At 40.6% G+C, this 16,563-nt stretch overlaps 1 protein-coding gene across 3 annotated transcripts in view; it reads right to left on the bottom strand.

Moving 5' to 3' along the window:
• The window catches only part of CHN1 (chimerin 1), a 172,387-nt gene that overhangs the window by 21,324 nt on the left and 134,500 nt on the right, over positions 1–16,563 (bottom strand). For all 3 annotated transcript variants that reach the window (XM_032784541.2, XM_075070107.1, XM_032784543.2), the window contains one exon: positions 5,297–5,381. In XM_032784541.2, the coding sequence (XP_032640432.1) occupies positions 5,297–5,381 (85 nt within the window). The remainder of the gene's footprint in view (positions 1–5,296; positions 5,382–16,563) is intronic.

Genomic DNA, 16,563 nt, shown 5'->3' with positions numbered 1-16,563 from the left:
AAGAAATAATGTGATCATATTAATGCATGAGCAGAGCCCAAAAAATATATGCATATTAATACTGCCCTATGAGTACCCATTACAAATATTTGCTGAGAATAAAATACGCATAGCTATACTGTTGATTTGATTTAGTCAGTTTTAGATTTCCTTTTGCTTATGATTTACTGATAAATGTGGCTGCTGAACATGCTCTATTGAAATTATATCACATGTAATATACTTTGTAATTATATTTATAAATTAAGCTGAAAGACATTTATGTATTTTGTCTTTCTGAGGGGACGGTTTAAGGTACTGAAAGATAGATTTACATTTTCCTCTAAGAGTTCTAAGAGATTCTCCATAGATTTATGATAATGGCAGAGTGGTGTGGGAAAGGGGCAGGAGGTCTGGGTTCTATTCTTGGGCCTGGCATTAAATCGCTGTGTTACCTTGGGCAAGTCACTTAAGACTTGCTCCTCAGTTTCCCCATTTGACACAAGGGAATAAAACCACTACCCACCTTTGTAAAGCACTTTGAGATCTGCAGGTGATGAGTGCTACGTAAGAGCTAACTATTAGTGTTGCTTTAATGAAGGTAAACAGATATAAAGGAATTTGCTCCAATAAATCATTCATCAAATAGTAGCTTTCCTTTTATGGTAGTTGAATTCTCTTTTCTTTAATATAAAAATTAAAGGTTTACTCTCTCTGCAGTGCACGTAATCATTTGCTGTTCTTTAGTTTTACGGGCATTGACAACTAGCATTACTTGTAAGTGCCATGATACCCATAACACACACCATTTGTTGAGATACTGTATTGATCTGACATGAGCCTTAGTGCAACTATGGATCTGGGCTGCTCTTCTGAGTGACCCCAGGACAAAAAGAGGTCTCAAGCATACATGATATGCTCCCAAACTACCTTCCCTACTCCATGGTTCTCTGGTAATGAGCAGACTGTTTATTCTGTCAGAAAACCACCTCCCATCTGTGATGGCTTCAGACCACAAATGGTATCTGGATGAGTCTGTCTTTGCTCATGTTCCTTCCGCATGCTGTCCTTTAATGCTGATAGCCTGTGCTTTTAAATGTTAAGTGTACAGTGCAGGAGCAAAAGCAATGTGCTGCAAGATGAATCTACCCTTGATTTCACGTACTATAGGGTTGTGGGAGAGGGGAAAAGTAGAGAGGGAAAAACAAAACAAAGACAGACAGATGTTGCTTGTGCACCCAGGGGAAAGTAGACGGAGAAAGAAGAGGGGATTGACTGTATCTTTAAGGCACAGTTCTGAGTTGGTGGAGGAATGGAGGCTTAACTGGACATAAAACTGAGTCTTAACTTTGGAAATAAAAAATCATCTTGTTTCAAGAAGTGCAGGGGAGCAACAGATTAATCATGAAACCTTATCAGTCAAAAATGGCAGCCATCTGCTCTTCACAATTCTCTCTCACAGGTTTTTTGGTCTATGTGAGACAAGTTCCTACTGGACTATTGTTCACATCACAAAAACCACCAGCACCACCACCTTCCCCATTTGGCAATCTCAGCAGAGAGGTACTGACACTGTGATTATCCCTGGACCTCATGCAGGAGGATGTCTACAATCACTCTTCTTTCCCTGGCACTCAACACAAGGGGTAGGAACAAACTGCCTTGGAGAGATAATTATATTGTATTTGGGGCACAGAACACAGAAGTTACCCAGGCTCTGTTCTGGCTGGAGATGCTGAGTTGTAATAAAGAATGAATAAGTACAGTTTTAGTTGCTATGACATACTAGTGAGCTGATATGGCATAATATGTGTTGTTGAGACTCTCCTGGTTCTAGTTTAAGTTTTTTTTTTTAAGTATTACTTGTACTCTTATGCTATAAATTAATCTATATGCCAATGGCAACAATCTCCTTACGTTACTTTTTCTTTCCATTCCTCCTCCTACTTTCTGAAATGGGTGACTCTTATCCTTCTAAAGGGAATCCAGGAATGCTCTGCATTTTTATTCCAATGTATCTTGCTAAGAGCAGGACTCAAAATGATTGAGTGTTCCCTGCAGTATTCATTTACAGTTGTAATAAGTATCGCTTTTGTACAGCTAATAGATTCATCTTATGATCTGTAATTGTTTGCTTTAAAAAAGCAAACTCAGTAAAAAGTACAGAATATTATAATCAGCACAGTTTTGTTCCTAAAGCATTTTCAATAAAATTATCACACAGATCACAAGTCAGACTTTCTGGAGTTTCCCACAGTGATGCAGAGCCCAGTTTGAGTGTTAGTAAGCTGCATCCTGCTCAATCCTGTAATTTTTAATGTGGACTTCTACTTGCAAGGCCGGTCCAGGCATCAGCCTAGCAAGCAGGTCCCTTGAGCGGCCACTCCGGAGAGGGGTGGCACGTCCAGCTATTTGGCAGCAATTCGGCAGAGGGTCCCTCACTTCCACTCGGAGCGAAGGACCTCCTGCTGAATTGCCGCAGATTATGATTGCGGCTTTTTTTTTGGCTGCTTGGGGCGGCCAAACCCCTGGAGCTGGCCCTGTCTACTCAGAAAAGTGATGGGTGCCCCAGGGTTCACCATTTATTGACTCTCGATTTCCATACCAAAGGTGTTCAGGTTAGAAGAACAAACAATTTCACAAGGAAAATTAAGCCCCGTTTATACCTGTTGTACCCACTGTTACACCAGTGCAGCCTCTCAACTGCACAGTTCTAGCTCACAGGAAGAAGTAAACAAATCTTTTGATGATGCACACGAAGCAAGCAAGATAGATGCAACTTTGAACACACATGGGGAGCAGATCTTCTGAGTTTAGAAGATGACATTTTTTACATAGCCAATTCTCAGAGGAGAACCACATTTACTGAATTGAACTTTTTCATGGAATGTTAAGTAATCTTTCCCTACCCATCTACCAGACACATTCAACATCACTGCTGGAGCCCTTAATGGTTCCCATTCCCTCCACATAACACCTCTGTCCTTGAGGGTCCATTTCCTGGCCACCATCCATTTTGCTGAAAATGACAGAACTCATTTCTCCATTCAGAACTCATTTCTCCTGATGAGAGGCTTTGCTGTTTATTAACATGTGGCACTTTCTCTCCTCCATCCACCAGGGGGTGAGTACAAGTGGCTTGCCAGGGGGTTGAGAGAGCAAAGAGAGTTATATGAAGCCTGTGAGTATCGTAACACCGCACATCCTGTCATTCCTCAGATAAGGTATGACAGCCATCATAAAGATTATGATCACAGGCTAAGTGGCCTTGAGCATTCAAGAAGTGCAGTAATCTCTTAGTGGGCTTTACCCTGTAGTACACTTTATTGGCAGTATGAAATGGAATGAAAAATTTTAAAAAAATTGCTGTATTTATTGGGTGGTATTGACATGGGTATTACAACTTTAGACAAACAGAAAAGTCCAATTATGTCTGAAATTCTAAAGCCATCTAGTTTACATTTTTTCCCTTTTTGTTCCTTTCTTATTACAATCACCTTTGTACAGAGCCAAAGAGAGAAAAAGAGAAAGCACTAGTTATTTCTCACTTCCATAACACAAGCTAAGAAAAGGAAACCATTAGGATCTTTTGAAGAAAAATCTGCATTAAAATATAAAATAAGAAAATAATGTTGTCTAGAGTAGTTATAAATAAAAATAGTAAAAAGAAAAGTACTGTCAGTTTAATTATAAAACTCATCTTTTTTGCTCATTCTACAAAAGCGTGCAACTACTCTGAAAAGTGAAACTGTAGACTTTCATATTTATTTATTGAACTTCCAGATCAAAGCTATTTAATGTAAACTAAAAAGCCTGTTATTTTTCCTAACTGCCAGCGCTGAAAATTCAACATGAGATCAGAAACAGAGAGCTGTGTATTTTCTGGCTCATGTGTCATCAACCATAAAATGTCTACTCTGAAAATTAAGCTGACATCTCTGTTGCTGATGCACAAAGCAGAATAAAATCAAGCTCCCTTTCCCAGAGCTACATTGGCTGTGCAGATTTAACGAGTGCAAAATGTGGTAAAACATTAAATTAATGAGTACAGTATGTAGCTAGAATTCTGAATAAACGTGGGGTAGGACTACTGAGTAAGGAAGTGCCATTTTCGCAGAATATAACTGCACATGCATGTCCTTTCATTTCTTTCAGTTATTTCTAAAACTAATAAGCTAAAACTTCATGGAGACTAGAGACTATGCTGACAAAAAAATTTGCATCAATGACACAATAAAAAACATTACACATCAAACATTTCTTGTGGAATATTTTCAAGATTTTTCAGTCATAGATTTTCTATAAATTCATTTGTTTATGTTGAAATTTCTACCATTTTGCATTGATTCTATAAAATCTTATTATTTGCTTCAGACAATATTTCAGAAAGCTTTAGACAGGGAAAAAATTCTTAAATTAGCTTGAAAATTTAGTTTCCAGGGCAACAAATGCAGTTCTCTGCATCAACATATTCATTATAAAATTAGTTACTGGAAAATCGTAAGGCACATTTTAAATAAAGTAACTTGTTTTTCCAATTACTTTGATATTTTTCTCCTAAACAAAATAATTGGTTTCTCTCTCTTTTCAGAGATTATCAATAATATTGCTGAATTATTTTACTTAAGTTCTTCAGCTATAACAGAGAGACTAAATTCCCAAATGCATGCAGTATCTGTCTCTCCAGGCATTTATAACATACCTTCTGAGTGCTTTTATAAATTTATGTATACACCCATTTTAATCATCTTTATGTCAATTCTTCTCAATCCATTAATTTATTTTTTCAAATTAGAGAGAGCATGGAGTGTAGTGGTTAGAGTACATACACAAATAAGACAGAGTCAGGACTCCTGGGTTCTGTACCCAGCTCCTTTTCTAACTCTGGCACTTTACTGCTCTGACTCGGTTTATCCATCTGTAAAATAAATCTAAATATCTACCTCACACAGGTGTTGTGAGGTTTCATTATTGTCTACAAGCTTCATTAAGATCCCCAATAAGTTTCTCATGCCTACACACAGACTCATCCATATAAAATAAATAAAACTCATTCAAGCTACATCTCCTACATACTGAAAGAAAGGAAAGATAGATTATTATTTCCATCTCTGAATGTTTGGAAGGCATTTAGATGTAAGGTTCAGTGGTCAATAGAAGCACCTGATACAACTATCACTGAAATTAAAGGGCATCTTTCCAGTGATTTTAACAGGAGGATCAGACCCTAGGTGCACAATTTATTATGAAATAGACAGTATGTCTAAGGCTTGACAGCATTAGGGTTGTCTTAAGAAGCAAAGAATGAACCAGTTACCTGCACATTTTACTCCCTGAGCAATGAGGCCCCACATGAAGTTGGCACAGTATTCACACCAGTGTGGACCCCTGAATGTGTGAACCTAGAAAACAGTAGCAGAAAGGACAGACTAGATTATTTCACAGGCATAATATTCATGCGCATAAATGGGCCACAGTTCTCTTTTTACTACAGTAATATCCGCATTCATTTCCTTTCATCCTGGTTTGGGGCTTACCACTGAAGGAAAAGATGACACAATCTAAGAGAAAGATTTAACTGCCAAGATTCTTACAGTCTGATGGAAAAAGGTGAGCTTTTCATCCCGAGGGCCATCCTGAACAAAGGAGTCCAGTCCTCAGGAAATGGCTTTGCTTCACACAAACAGATCTGTAGGGTTAAGTGATGGAAGCGTCAGCCCCACCTGACCTAGATTGGTGCAGCTGGTCTAGGCTCAGTAAGCCAGGATATGTAAACTAGCAGATAGCCACACTTTGCTATGCCTCTCCTCCCTTGACCACCACCAGGGATGGGATTTCAGCACTGTGCATTAGTGCTGTAAATAGAACTAAACGGCAACTGCTTTCCAACACAGAGAAGAGTATGTAAGGGAACTAGGGTCCCCACATTTGGGATTTATGCTGCCTGTCCCCTACAAATGGTCTTGCATGATATATGTAGTGGGGCTGCAGGGCTTGTGCCTAAATCAGAAAGAGCCCTGCTAGGCAAATGTAGTGGTACAACATATACTCCTGTGGGAATTCTGCAACAAAAGATAAAAAATTCTGTGCACAATATTTTAAAATTCTGCAAATTTTATTTGTCAAAACACCACAATATAATCACACCAGTTTTAATTATTTTTGGTCATTTATTTCAAAATGCTTGTCAGCAAGTATGTCTGTAACACTACAGACAACAAAAAATTCATGAATTTTTTTTTGCTAAATAGAGTTCTGTATTAATATGCCTAGAAAGGAATCTGAGTAATTCATTTAAAGTACAATATGTAACCGTATTTCCCACACCCATCAGAAGCAGTGCAAAGGCTTGGAGGAAAGCAGGGGAAATGGAGATGCTGAGGGAGAGGGAAGTAGATTGCTGGGAAGGAACCTGGGTGTGAATTTGGAGGGTTGTTGGATATGGATGGGAAAAGTATGGAACAGCTTTTTGTGGGAGGCGGGGCGGGGTTGTTAGGGCACTTCCCCCATGCAGATCCTAGCTGAGCCTTAGCATCTCCCATTCAGTCAGGCACACCTGCTCCTCTCCCCATGCGTCCTTGCACCCTCTGTCCACATGTCATTTCACCCCACTCAGACACCCACTCCACCCCATCACCATGTGGCCCTGCACCCCTCCGTCTCCATGTGGCTCTGTACTCCCTCTCTTGTCCCCATGTCTCTATTCCTGCACTCAGCCACTCCTCTTTCCTTATGTAGCTCTGCACTCTCAACCCCATCACCATGTGGCCCTGCACCTCTCTCCCCTCTATGGCCCTGTGTCTCCACTCCCATTCAGCCCGTGCCCCAATCTGTCCTCTCTCAGTAGCCCTTATGAGCTCGTCTGAACTCCCAGCAACTCAACACTGGTCTGTCTCCCCATAGCCTCTGTCTTCTGACCTGGCCTGACAGGTGCTGCAAAGAAGGCAGGCTCTCTCTCTTCCCTAGCTGTCTTGGAGCAGCTGCTGTGTTCTATCACCACAGTGCCCTCTGGTAGGCAAAATGCGGAACTGCAGCAAGATTTCAGCAGAAGCTTTTTTTCTGAGCAAAAAATATGTTCAGCTCATTAATTATGTGCATGTGCAGTAGCACAGAATTCCCCCAGAAGTTTATATAGCAATGCTGAATACACGCTCAGAGGTTCCTTAGTTTAGTATAAAGGATTAGCCTTTTTTTCAGAACAACGTTACATATTGAAAACCTATATGCATGAATTTAGTAAGCGGAAAATGAACAGGAATCCAATTAAGCAAGAACAAATTCAAAGCTAAGGAAGAAGCCAATGCTAGTCTCAGCCCAGTCTTGCCTGCTTGTTCCAGTCCTTTAGCCACAATGAGCAGCCTCTGATTCATTTTAGTAGGTTTCCTGCTTAGAAAACCACAAGATTCTTAGCAGAAAAAATCATTATTTTGTTAACCAGTGTAAAGGTCTTTGAGTAGTTACTTGTAATAGATGATGAACTTAAATGAAATCAGTAAATGATGCTCACAAAGTAATGAAATTCATAGTCAAGAATATTTTAGCTTTAACTCATTCAGTTCTGCTTAGATATTGACAGAGGGTCATCTTGCACATATATATGCAATACCTAATCGTAAGTGGGTGTAGCAAAGAGAAAGGTGAACCTTTTTAAAACTTGGGTGCCTTAAGTTAAGAATCTAAATTCATACAATATTTAGTGGATATAAATAATGGATCTGAAGTGGCCTGATTTTCAGAGGTGTCGAGCATCCACAGCTCCACTGACTCCAGTGGGGCAGGAATAGGTCAAAATGACACTTATCTCATACAAAATGAGTATTCAGAGCAGTTCATGGAAATTTTGGTAAACATTTGGGTATCATTAAGTCCCCTAGAAATTGGTACTAATAAAGAAAAAGATGTAACTGCTATATGAGAGGTATTTAGGTAAATCTAAGAGTCAGTCTGGAAACTTACTCCTGAATGTCATTGTGATTTTTATATAGAGTCAGGCTTTTAATGCTATGACAATCAGGTTTTTGTGGTACCTTCTTTGGTATTTTTAACCATAGAGTATTTGTAACTATATTAGGGTTAGACTGTGATACCAGTACTCATATTTAGCAATACCCTGCACCTTGAGTAGCTCCATTGAAGTCAATGGGCTGCTTGTGAAGTATCACTGTCCAACCTTGATATGTAACTAAAAAATATTGACACTGTGTAATCCATCCCACTAACCTCTTGCCTGGCTGACCCTCTGCATCTGCTTCCTCTTTTTCTGCCCCTTTGCTGTAAAACACCTCTGAAGGAAGTCCTTTAGATTTTCTCCACTACTGGCACAAATTCACTCTCTTTTCCTTCAGCTCTACTATGTAATTTGCCAGGGAACCGCACTTTGCCACCCTCGCTGAATCATACTCCATGGTCTCCCTATAGGATCTGGCTGACTTCTGCAGAGCCAAGCATGACATGATCAGTAGCTGTAATCACCATTCCCCATGACCACCATCACCGAGATTTTTCATATGGTTTCCTCCTCTAATCCATCATGACCTCTTTGATTTCTTCCTGAGCATCTATTTTTCCTTACAACATATGCATGCTCTGGTATCGCCCATCCAAAATGTCATACCTTGATGCCACACAGAGCTAACTGAATTTTTTTGCATGAAAAAAATTCCTACCAGAAAATATGATTTTGTTGACACCAAAATTTTCCAGGGAAAAATATTGATTTTGATTAATGTTTTTGATTTTATGGTTTTGAAAAATGAAACAAACATGGTATTTTGAAATTCTGATCCTTTTTCCTTTTGCTCAAAAATTCATTTTAGCATTAGCAGTTATAAACTTTTCAGAATTTTTTGTTCCCTGAAACGGTTTCATATTTTGACTTTTCATTCCAATTCAGAATGGAAACTAAATTCCACACAGGATGAAAATTTTGTTTTCCAAATGGATCTAATGCCACGTGCCTCTCCAGTTAGTGGTCTCTCTCTCACTTCACCTGCAAAATCATTGAATGGGCCATGTACAACCCTTCCTATAACTCTGTTCTGTTTTCTCCTCTCCATTGAAACTGCCCTTACTAATATCTCTAATAACCTCATGCTGGCCAAATGCCTGGGCTTCTCCTCCATTCTAATCCCTCTTGACCTGTCTGCTGCTTCTGCCAATCATATCCTACTTCTTGATATCTTGCTTTCATGATGCATCTTACTCTGGTTCTCCTTCAACATCTCTTTTGGTGGGCCCTCCTCTTTTCCTCTCTCACTCCATGTGGGAATGGAACAAAACCCAGCCTCGTCACCTCCCTTTCTACCTTTACACAATATCCATCCTTCTATTGATGACTCACAAATCTACCTGTCTACTGCAGCCCTTTCTCCTGCCATACAGTCCAGGCTGAGGGCTGTCTTTCTGACATGTCCTGCATTACTCATTGTCAAATCAAACATACATGGCTAAAAGTGAACTTCTGAGGATACATCCTCTCAATCCCTTCCTACTTCCCCCAATTCTTGGTCACCGTTGACAATAACAAAATCTACTTTGCTACTCAGGCCCAATACCTTGGGATTGTCTTAGATTCCTCACACTCTCTTATCCCACACATCCAGGCTGTATCCAAATCCTGTCACCACTTTTTGTGTAACAATTCTAAAAAATGAGCTCTTTCTATCTACAAAGTTGAATGTGAATGTTGAATACTGTGATCTATTAACCTTTGACTTCCCTGACCCGCTGAAAAATAGTAGTATCCCAGAAGTTCTAATTTAAGTTATATCTTTTTTCCCCCGTATAAAAAGCAACTGCCATATGCAAGTTTTACTGCCTTATAAGATGTGAAAGCGGAATTGCCAATTTGTAGCTTCACACTCCAAAAAAATTCTTATTTTTGTCATACTTTTTCCATGATCTTTCACCCAGGAAGTTCTTGGAACAGAGGGAACAACCAATTTATCAAGATCTATTTTTAATTTATAAAATTTAATGCTAATATATAAAATTTGACTTAACTGACCAGTTTTAAAAGAACAAACCTGCCTCAAAAACACACTAAATTCGACCACAGCTCCCTCCCCAAAGCCTGAGAAAATAGGAGAGTTTCATATTGTGGCTTAAAGTACAACAGACTCTCTCTGTCAGATCAAACAGGAAAACAAGTTTCAGAGTTGAGTGTCTTCCATTTGTATTTAAATGTTTAACTCTAGGCACTTTTATTCTGAATTCTCCACAGTATAAATGGGGTACATTAGATCGAAAGAACTACTGTGATGGGACATGGAAAGACAGCTTGTCTCTGAGGTTTGCAGAATTCTTAATTCTTTTACTGAAAGCCATTTTTCTATACATAGAAAAAACTGTTACACTCCAGTGATTTATAATCATATCTCTTTTTGTACTGTATTTAATTAGTTTAATTAGAGCATTAGGGAGTGCTTATATGTCCAAGGTCAGACACTTAAAGAGTCCCAATAAATAATTTCACTGAGGGCTCTGATGATAGCATATACCACAAGCATGACATCCTCAAGCAGGTCTCACTCGCAGTGATATTTGAGGCCTTGGTAAAATAGGTCAGTGACATACCAGCCATAAGAATTAGCTATCTATATCTTTCTGGGGTCCATCTTTCTGCATATTATCTTTGGCCTTTTGAAATTATTAGGCTGCTCTTAGGATAGCTTGACTGTAATATGAGAGACAAGAATGACCCAGCAAATAAATAAAATTCATAATCATTAATAGAATAAAACAGGTAGACTTATGTTACACTCAAAATTAAACAAATTTAGAAACTCTAGTTTTCTTATTTTACCTAGCAAAATCTTCTAGCAGTTATTCTAATGAACATTTAGAAAAAACAAGAGTTTATGAAGGAATGCAATAAAAATGCTTCAGAAATGTGATGTGATAGAAAAAGACTAATTTGGAAAGCCTCATCAAAGCCAGCAATGAAAAGTACGGAAGGTTAGATGTGACATGTGAGGTATGTATAGTTTACCACTGAAGCATACAAACCATAGTCCTAATGACTGTGCCTTGAGACAAAAAAAAGTCTTCACAATTTATAAACTAAAGCCAGTATCCACTATGCTATTCCCTGAGGGCATCAGCTTTTTTCTTCATCTGTGTCAGATGACACCCATACTTTTTATATTGCAATGTAGCTTATTTTATGTACATCTCATTTAGGTGTCAGTCAGAATAACAGTTTCTGACAAATCCATACATTTAGCAAATATGTCACGCATTAATTTAAAAAATAACAAAACAACACTGCAAGGGTACCTCCTGGGGTTCATAAGCTAAGTAGGCTGAGGCCTGGCCAGTGGTTGGAGGGGAGACCTGCAAGGGAAGAGTGTTGCAGGAAATAGTGTTGGAGGCTGAATAAGTGACATTTTTGTGTCAAGACTGAATTGATAATGTAATGTGGTATTCATGAGATGCTGTCTTTCAGGCAAGGGATAAAACTGAGTTCCTAATAACTTGTAGTCTGATGCCACTTGTATGTAGACAAGACTAAGGGCTTGTCTACACAGGGCTTTAGTTTGCATCTGCAAATTTTAGTCCACACTAGTGTGTTATGCACTAACTGGCCTGCGAGGACCCTGCTGATATGCACTAAAAGTTACCTAGAGTGATTGATACAATTAAGTCCTACTATATTAACATGCACTAGGGAACTTTTAGTATGTGCCAGAAGGGATCCCACAACCAGTTAGTGTGCGACATGCTAGTGCAGGCTAAAATCTACACCCCTGTGATGCTGACTAAAGCCCTGCAAAGGCAAACCCTAGGGTGTTATTAGCTCATAGGACCTAGCTGAATTCCAGTGTCAGCAACTAAATTCTGCCTGTTTAAATTCCCCATGCAGTTAATAGTGGATACAACATTCTTCTATTTTTTTATATGTAAATGTATTCTATGGCATTTTAAAGTATGTCAGCTTGAATGATTAACTCAACCTGTAGTATGCTCACTGCCACCATGGATTTTACCAAGCACTGGAAAAAACGTGCCACTCAAGCAGCCATAATTTCTATAAGAAAAGTACTCTATATCCATATCTGGTCTGACAACGAGGTCACACAGATGCAAAGGGTGAAGGAAACAGATGCCAACAAGAAATGAATCAACTCAAATATTAATTTGGCCAAAATTCCTATATAATCTTTAAAATACATGCTTTGTTGTTAAAAGCAAAAAGAAGTTAAAAGGCCACAAAGACCACACAGCAAATCAATGGAAGAACTGTGATTAATATATTGTATCACTCACTCTCACTCATGCCCGTCACCCCAATCGGGGTATGGGCCGCCAACTACAGATCTCCAGAGTCCTCTATCCTGGGCCATTCGCTCTAGCTGGTTCCAGGTATAGCCCATTTTTTTGCTATCAGCCTGAAGGTCGCGTCGCCAGGTGTTTCTTGGACGGCCTCTTTTCCGCTTGCCTTGGGGGTTCCACCGCAGTGCCTGTCTGGTGATGTTAGTTGGCTGCTTGCGTAGTGTATGTCCTATCCAACCCCACCTTCTCCTTCTGATTTCTTCCTCTGCTGGGAGTTGACGGGTCCTCTCCAAGAGGTGGATGTTACTGATGGTGTCTGGCTAGCGGATCTGGAGAATCCTTCTGAGGCAGCTATTAATGAAGGTCTGGATCTTCCTGGTGGTTGTTTTGGTTGTCCTCCAGGTTTCAGCTCCATACAGTAGGACTGATTTCACATTGGAGTTGAACAGTCGAATTTTTATTGCCAAAGACAGCTCTCTGGAGCTCCAGATGTTCTTGAGCTGTAAGAAGGCTGCTCTTGCCTTACCAATCCTTACTTTGATGTCTGCGTCTGTGCCACCCTGCTGGTCGATGATGCTACCTAGGTAGGTGAAGGACTGCACTTCTTCCAAGGGGCTTCCATTCAGTGTGACTGGGTCGTTGCTGATGGAATTAATCCTAAGGATCTTGGTCTTGTCCTTGTGAATGTTGAGGCCAACCTGTGATGACGTGGCTGCCACAGTGTTGGTCTTCTCTTGCATCTGCTCTTTACTGTGCGAAAGGAGTGCAAGATCGTCAGCAAAGTCCAGGTCATCAAGCTGGGTCCACAACGTCCACTGGATTCCATTCCTACGCTTGTAAGTGGATGTCTTCATAATCCAATCGATGACAAGGAGAAAGAGAAGTGGTGACAACAAGCATCCTTGTCTGACTCCAGTTCGCACCTGGAAGCTGTTAGTGAGCTGCCCTCCATGGATCACTCTACAGTGTATACCATCATATGAGTTCTTGATCAGGTTGACCACCTTTGCTGGAATGCCGTAGTGCCGAAGGAGCTTCCAGAGGGTCTCTCGATCCACGCTATCGAACGCTTTCTCATAGTCAACAAAGTTGATGTACAACGAGGAGTTCCACTCCACAGACTGCTCGACTATGATGCGAAGCGTTGCTATCTGGTCCGTGCATGATCTGTTCAGCCGGAAACCTGCCTGTTCATCTCGTAGCTGTGGATCGACGGCATCCTTCATTCTCTCTAAGAGAACTCGGTTGAAGACCTTCCCTGGCACCGACAGGAGTGTGATTCCTCTATAATTGGCACAGTTGCTAAGGTCTCCTTTCTTGGGGATTTTGATGAGATATCCCTCTTTCCAGTCTGCCGGAATCACTTCTTCTTCCCATATCTTCTCAAAGAGGGGGTACAGCATTTCCACTGAAGCATCCAGGTCTGCTTTCAGGGCCTCTGCTGGGATGTCATCAGGTCCAGCCGCCTTCCTGTTCTTCATCATGGTGATGGCTTTTCTGATCTCATCTCTGGTTGGTTTATCGCAATTAATTGGGAGGTCCTCGTTGGCTGGGTTAATGTCTGGTGGATTTGGTGGTGCTGGTCTGTTCAGGAGTTCCTCAAAGTGCTCCGCCCATCTGTTCATCTGTTGTTCTATTCCTGTTATAGACTTTCCCTGCTTGTCTTTAACGGGACGTTCTGGCTTGCTGAACTTTCCAGACAGTCGCTTGGTAGTATCATACAGCTGTTTCATGTTACCGCTGTATGCTGCCTGCTCCGCTTCTGCTGCCAGTTCATCCACATACTCTCTCTTGTCCTTCCTAATATTCCTCTTCACTGCTCTGTGGGCTTCAGCATACTCTTTTTGAGCTTTGGCCTTTGCAGCTCTAGTCCTGCTGTTGTTGACTGCTGCCTTCTTCTTCTTTCTGTCTTCTATCTTGGTCAAGGTCTCTGCTGTGATCCACTCTTTCTGCTGGTGTTTCTTAATTCCAAGCACTTCCTGGCATACTAACCTAAGTGTCTCTCTCACTTTCTGCCATCTGTTTAGTACACTGTCTTCCTCTTCCTCAGACCGATCCTGTAATACTGAAAACTTATTCTTCAGCATCAGTCCAAAATCTTCCTTGGTCTTACGGTCCTTCAGAAGGCTGACGTTGTACTTCACTCTTCTGTCTGACGTATCTATCCAGTTCTGCTTCAGCTTCAGCTTCAATCTAGCCACCACTAAGTGATGGTCGGACGCCGCGTCTGCTCCTCTTCTAACTCTAACGTCCTGCAAGGATCTTCTGAACTTCTTGCTAATGCAGACATGGTCAATCTGATTTTCTGTCGTGCCTGCTGGTGATACCCAGGTACTCTTGTGGATCCGCTTGTGAGGAAAGATGCTACCTCCTATGACCAGGTTGTTAAGTGCACACAGATCCACAAATCTCTCTCCATTCTCACTCATCTCTCCCAGAGCGTGGGTCCCCATGACTTGTTCGTATCCTGTGTTGTCAGGTCCAATTTTGGCATTAAAGTCTCCCATAAGGATGATGATGTCTTTGTCTGGGAGAATCTCTAATATTTTCTGGAGTCTGTTGTAAAAATAATCTTTGTCCTCCTCTTCGCTGTCATTAGTTGGAGCGTAGCACTGAACAACATTCATCTTAGTCCTCTTCATTTTAGTTCTGAAGGATGCTGTGATGATCCTGGGACCATGTGCCTCCCAACCAATCAGTGCTCTCTGTGCCTGCTTGGACAACATGAAGCCTACTCCCTGTGTGTGGGGTGCGTCGCTCTCTTCATGTCCTGAATACAGCAACAGCTCTCCTGTCAACAGTCGTCTCTGTCCAGCTTGCGTCCATCTTGTTTCGCTAATGCCTAATAGGGTCAGGTTGTTGCTCCTCATCTCTGCTGCAACCTGCGCCATCTTTCCTGACTCGTACATGGTCCTCACGTTCCATGTGCCTATGGTAATCCTGCCGGTTGCAAGCAGCAATATATTGTATAGTTGCTTTTATTTGAAGATATAATAGAAATGAAGGCTATGGTACACTCTCTCTTAAAAGTGCGCTGACTGTATTTGTATCAACAATGGTGTCAACTTCCCAGAGCTAGTCTTGAATTGTGTCAACAACTTTGTTCAGCACTTCTTGAGAGGAAGGGCCATGCTGCACGGAGTGCACCATCATTCAGAGAATCAAGTATAAATAGGACCTTTATCAGGAAAGAGCTCATTGTCTTGAACGTTGAGCAGGCGAACATTCCTCCAGGTCCTCATTCATACCAAGCCAGAAGCGCTGTCAACTCTTTTTACTTCCTGCTTTGTGCTGATCACGTCAGCAGGAATGTGAACAACTGGGAATTATACTGAAGTAGGATGCTATAGCAGGACCAATGCAGGAAGCAGAAGAAACGAGAGAGAGAGAGAGAGAGAAAGAGAGAGAGAGAATAATTTTTTGCCAATTTAACAAAAATGATGACATTTCTTTGAGCAATGGAATAATGGATTTTTCTTTAAATTGATATTTAGAATCTGAATCACATGCCCCATTTTAACAGAGGGTCTACATCACTTGATACCATGTCCATGTAAAATACAACAGTTAGAAACTGGAGTTGAAAACCAAATAGAGTTCTTAGATTTAAAGCTATTGAGTAAAAGAAATGTAAAATATTCCTCTGAAAGGGCAGATGATAAAGGGACTTCACTTTGCTATGTGCTGCTGCTAATTTGGAGAAAAGCAACTGATAAGAAGCTCTGACACACTGTGTATGCTCCTTGAGGCAAATGCCTTGACTGCCTCATTACAGCCTTTCTAAACTTCACCATGTAAGTGAGCTAGTCAGCTCCCAGGGCCATGCACGTGCAAGGGCATGAGACCTAGAAATAGAGATGTGTAAAGCTCCTTGTGTCTGTACACAGGAGTTTGAGTAAAACAAGGATTTGACGACAATGCTATTCTATTTTTTAAACAAAGGAGGAAAGCTTGAAATTGACGACTGGCATGTCAAAAGAAGTGGTAAACTAGTTTTGTGCTGCATAAAGACATTGCTTTGGAACAGCTAGGGCAAATGTAACAGTAATTGAATACTTCTGTTGGAGAGAATGCACCAAAGCCTAAACCTTCATGGTATGAAGTTATCTTATGGTCTATTATTAGTTTCAAAAGCAGAGATACAGAATCTCTGAAAGCTTCCTTGAAGCCTTAAGGAACTTTTAAAAAGTTTTCTTCACTCTGGATTTATGCGAAGAACAGCTTTTTTCACCTCTGAATGATTTTTAAAGTTCTAAATGTCTAAAGGAAACCTCAAATTTCTCAGGGTTCTCTTATCTCTGAGAACATGTA

Source organism: Chelonoidis abingdonii, chromosome 10 (assembly GCF_003597395.2).
Source record: "Chelonoidis abingdonii isolate Lonesome George chromosome 10, CheloAbing_2.0, whole genome shotgun sequence".
NCBI lineage: Eukaryota > Metazoa > Chordata > Testudines > Testudinidae > Chelonoidis > Chelonoidis abingdonii.
The sequence above is the reverse complement of the archived record's forward strand: the minus strand, read 5'-3'. Positions and strand labels throughout refer to the sequence as shown.